The 4,968-nt window shown below is 44.1% G+C and overlaps 1 protein-coding gene across 1 annotated transcript in view; it reads left to right on the top strand.

Annotated features, from left to right (window-relative positions):
• Positions 1–1,938: 1,938 nt before the first annotated feature.
• The window catches only part of LOC308172724 (inositol monophosphatase 1-like), an 11,370-nt gene continuing 8,340 nt past the window's right edge, over positions 1,939–4,968 (top strand). Inside the window, exons 1-2 of the mRNA XM_080547671.1 lie at positions 1,939–2,002; positions 3,535–3,635. Of these exons, the coding sequence (XP_080403797.1) occupies positions 3,573–3,635 (63 nt within the window). The 5' untranslated portion in view covers positions 1,939–2,002; positions 3,535–3,572. The remainder of the gene's footprint in view (positions 2,003–3,534; positions 3,636–4,968) is intronic.

The following is a 4,968-nucleotide window of genomic DNA, read 5'->3' as shown; positions in this document are numbered from 1 at the left end:
AGGAGAGGAGAGGTAGAGAGGAGGGGGGAAAGGAGAGGGGGAGAGGAGAGGGGGAGAGGAGAGGAGAGGAGAGGTAGAGAGGAGAGGGGGGGAGGAGGGGGGGAGAGGAGAGGAGAGGGGGAGAGGAGAGGTAGAGAGGAGAGGAGAGGTAGAGAGGAGAGGGGGAGAGGAGAGGGAGAGAGGAGAGGAGAGGGGGAGAGGAGAGGTAGAGAGGAGAGGGGGAGAGGAGGGGGGGAGAGGAGAGGTGGAGAGGAGAGGGGGAGAGGAGAGGAGAGGAGAGGGGGAGAGGAGGGGGGGAGAGGAGAGGGGGAGAGGAGAGGAGAGGAGAGGTAGAGAGGAGGGGGGGAGAGGAGAGGAGAGGAGAGGTAGAGAGGAGGGGGGGAGAGGAGAGGGGGAGAGGAGAGGTAGAGAGGAGAGGGGGAGAGGAGGGGGGAGAGGAGAGGAGAGGGGGAGAGGAGAGGAGAGGGGGAGAGGAGAGGGTGTCATTGGTGTTGAAATGTTCATGTCTCAGAGGAGGAGAGTGGAAGAGGTGGATGGGCTGATGGAGGTGAAGAGATCAGACGCTTCTGAGGTGAATACAGGGGGGTGTCTGGGGGGGGTTGAGGGCCAATCAGTTTAACAACAAAGCATTCAAAAGGCAAGGCAGGTTTATTATTTCAAGGTTCAGCATATATAACATCTTTATTTTTATTTTATTTTTTTCATTTTCTTACTATCCTCCTTATGATGTTTTTTTTATGCTGTATGTAAAGCACTTTACACCTGTTGTATGAAATGTGCTCTACAAATAAACTGGCCTTGCCTTCTTGCCAGGTCACCCTCGCAAAACAGATTGCTAACCCAGGGTCTTACCTGGTCGTGAGTTTAGAATGATAAGGTTCTATCTCCGTTTAGAATGATAAGGTTCTATCTCCGTTTAGAATGATATGGTTCTATCTCCGTTTAGAATGATAAGGTTCTATCTCCGTTTAGAATGATAAGGTTCTATCTCCGTTTAGAATGATAAGGTTCTATCTCCGTTTAGGGCAGTTCAGAGATATTGAGCGTCAACGTTTTTACATTCCATTATGTTTTGTGAGATGGAACCTTTGTATTTTATTAATTACTAACAAAACAATGTCAACATTTAAAAAAATAACACCACACAGGCATTAATAAACACCTAATGGATCAGATTATGTAAAAAACTAACTTTTGACAAAAATGGAGATAGAACCTTATAATTCTAACGTCACGTGGTTCTACCGACAGAATACAAGACGAACAGAAAGGTTTCATTCACATGTAGGCCTGACATGCATTATAACAAACCTTTATTACAAAACGATGCGCAGAACCTGTAGCAGAGGAACGAAGTGAATATGACACTTGAAACAATAATTCATTTAAAAAATCTGTTATTTATCTTGTTGCATGCAGAACATGTTATCGATAGATATAACATATATTATATAGCAGCAGGGGTCTTGACAAGACAAGTCGGAACTCCAGGGTGTGTCTGGGTGCGTCTGGGTGATTCATGGAGAGGTGGATGGTTCAAACATTGACGCGCTTTACGCACAACGTGTGAATGTGTCCATATGTCCTATCCACGTTTAGAATGAGCAGAATATGATGATGGAGATACAATTATTGTGTATGAGTAGCCCACAACAAAATGCACATGTGAAAAACGGATCTCATCATACATAGCTACATTTCCATGTCACCTGATCTGTCAGAAGCGCTCTCCCCTCCTGCGCGTCATGTTTCTGCAGGTCTCTGTTTCTTTTAACGAGAACCTGCGTTTTTTTTTTGTAGATGGGCTCATTGGGCTGTCTGTCTGTGAGGAAATGTGTCGGAGGAGGGCGGATCTGGTACTTTTCCTGTTCATCATGCCCTGCCAGCTATTTAATGCCTCCAGTAGCAGCTCTTACTTGAGCTTTATATACACAAGAAGGCACAGGAAGCATCCAGCGACTATCTTCCCCGAGACACCTTCCCCAACCTCACTTTCTTAAAGGTAAGTTTATTTATTGATGTACATTGCTCAAGGGACGAATTACAGTACAGCGGTTTGCAGATGTGCAGATGTCGTGCATGATGGGTTATTGCATTTAAATAAATAAAACAAATTTAAAGTAAACGTGATGTTTTATTATTGCAACACACTATGACTAGGCCTGCTACAGTGGGTTCTGTGAGTGTCTCTGTACAGAGTTGGTGAGATTGTCAATCCACATCTCTGACTACAGAACACAGACCTGTAGCGCGTTCATCTGGGGCTGCTAAGGAAAACAGAATGTGCAGAAAGAACTGAGTTCATCTGGGGTGGAAGTCTGGCTGGGGTAGAAACTGATGGAATTCATTCAACAAAGATTACCAGTGTTTACTTAGTGAATAGGTCACGGTTATCTTCATATGGTTGGAAAGATATTTGGGGGGGGGGGGGGGGGGGGGGGGGGGTGGAATATAGGTGATTTTTGTCCATACTGTATGATTAGTCAAAATCATTTAAAGTACTCAGCCAAAAACCCCATCCATCTCTAAATCTACTGAACCTGTGTTCATTCTTGTGATTTATGTTTGTTTGTTTTTTTTACTATGTTTTTACCTTATTATGTTTTTAGGTTGTTTTGTTTTTAACTTATTATGTTTTGAGGTTGTTTTTGTTTTAACTTATGTTTTTACAGTTGTTAGCACTCTGAGATTCTTTTTTAATTAGAAGTGCAATACAAATAAAATGCATTATTATTATTATTATTATTATTACTTCAGAGAGGAACATGCACAGTAAACGTGCATTCTTAAGATGCTTGTAAAAACAAACTGTGAGTACTGCCAGTTCTCAGGAAACCGTAAAATTCTCATGGGGCAAATTATATTGCCACCAGCCAGGGAAGTGTTAGGCAACACCGTTCTCTTCTGACATGGGTGTGTCACTGTGTCGCGCCCGCAGGCCTGGTAGCTTTGAGCTCTGAGACACTCATAATTATAACATTTCTCATCTGGTGCATCGACACCCACCTACCTCACCTCATACTCTCTGTGTTTTGTGCATCTCGTGACGTTAGAATTATAAGGTTCTATCTCCATTTTTGTCAAAATGTGTGAGTTTTTTTTACATAATCTGATCCATTAGGTGTTTATTAATGCCTGTGTGGTTATTTTTTTAAATGTTGACATTTTTGAGTTAGTAATTAATAAAATACAAAGGTTCCATCTCACAGAACATAATGGAATGTACAAACTTTGATGCTCAATATCTCTGAACTGCCCTAAACGGAGATAGAACCTTATCATTCTAAGATCACAGTCTTTCTGTCCCTCACACAAGGTGACTTTCTGGTTTGAATACATAAAGCACACGCATGTCATCTAAGATGTCACAGTCATTATGTCATCGCGGCGGTTTCGCAATAATGTTTCACATTTCAGATTCCTCTGTAACTTCCTAACAGCAACACATTTCATCATCCCCGAACCAGGAAGTGGAAACCAGGTGTACTCATTGCATTTTTCCTGTGTTTTTATTTTATTTTATACATTTTACAGGTTTTCATTAGTTACCATAACAACACACCAAAAGCAACATGGCCGACCCCTGGCAGGAAGCTATGGACCACGCTGTAGCTGTGGCTAGGAAGGCGGGAGCTGTGAGTATACACCCCATATACACACCATACACACCACATTTGAATACTTTATTTGGTTCCACAAATCATATTACACAAACAGGGAATCAAATATTTCGGGGCTAAGCAGCACTGAACACTCAAGGGTACACATAACACCTCCTTCTCCACATGGCCAAGCTGCCAATAATAGCCGAGACAGAGCAACATTTGGCCTGTTTGGCCTTTCTTTTAGTCATTGCAGCAATTCTCAGACCCCTCATGGTGCATTTATATACATGGCCCAGACTTCCAAACACAAGTATACTGAATTTACATTTGTACCCAAAGCTGGTTATCGTACCAAGTAGTGGTTGTTATTTGATATACTTGTCCTGGAAAGTCTGGTCCATGTACAGGTCAAAGGGGCAGCCTACTTCTACAATCAGCACCTCCTTGTGGCTGGTGTCAACAAAGACAACATCAGGTGTATTTGGGATGTTGGCAAAAACGTCATTGGTAAAACCAAACCACTCTGGTAACACTCTGGCATGCTTGTACATAGCTGCGCTAGATGGTAAGATATGTTGTACTGTATCAGACACAATGTCCACAATACGGTCATGACGAGCTATGTACAGGTGTTTGTATGCATTACATCCATTTGTTATGTGTGCAATGGATTCTAGGTGTTGTGAATCCTGATGGTTTAAACAAAATGGACTGTGAGTGTGGGGATACCAGGTGGACAGATTGTACTTGGTCGGTAATACCTGCAGTCATGCTTTGATGGTGAATTTCAAAACATCCTCACCAACAGCGGCGTTCTTAAACACTGAGTGTGAGACTGAGTGGTCAGCGAACTCCAAACAAGCTAGCTTTCCCTGTAGTCTGAGTCCACACCAGTGCTGCCTGATCTCAGACTGCTTCAGGCTGAGCAGAACCCTCCTTGCAGAGTCTCTGTGCAGTCCGACAGTCTCTTCCTGCGGTGTTGTGATGTCGGCCTTCACAATCACACAGGGGTCTGTGATCACCTCATCAGAGACAGGGACTTCTGTCTGTGTGTTAAGTTCTGTCCATCTTAGCTGAACTCCAGTCTGGTTGCAGAGGTCATTGAGATCCGGCCAGTCAGACCAGACCCCGAAGCCCTTGGCCTGGGAATCCAGTTTCCCAGTCTTTCCTCCTGAAGCCGAGGAAGTCGTTCTGGTGTGCGCTGGCCAGGGGGATCTTCCTTCTGCGTAGATCCAGCAGGAGAGAGGCCCTGGCCATTTCTCTGACAGTGGCATCGTCATTGTTCAGCATGTGGAGCAGGTGGGCTAGCCTGGTGGCTATGTAGGTCCACTCGACATTGGGGACTCCCAGCCCTCCCTCTCCA

The sequence above is a fragment of the Nansenia antarctica genome (assembly GCF_963989245.1).
Source record: "Nansenia antarctica genome assembly, chromosome: 17".
In the NCBI taxonomy this organism is placed as follows: Eukaryota; Metazoa; Chordata; class Actinopteri; order Argentiniformes; family Microstomatidae; genus Nansenia; species Nansenia antarctica.
The sequence above is the reverse complement of the archived record's forward strand: the minus strand, read 5'-3'. Positions and strand labels throughout refer to the sequence as shown.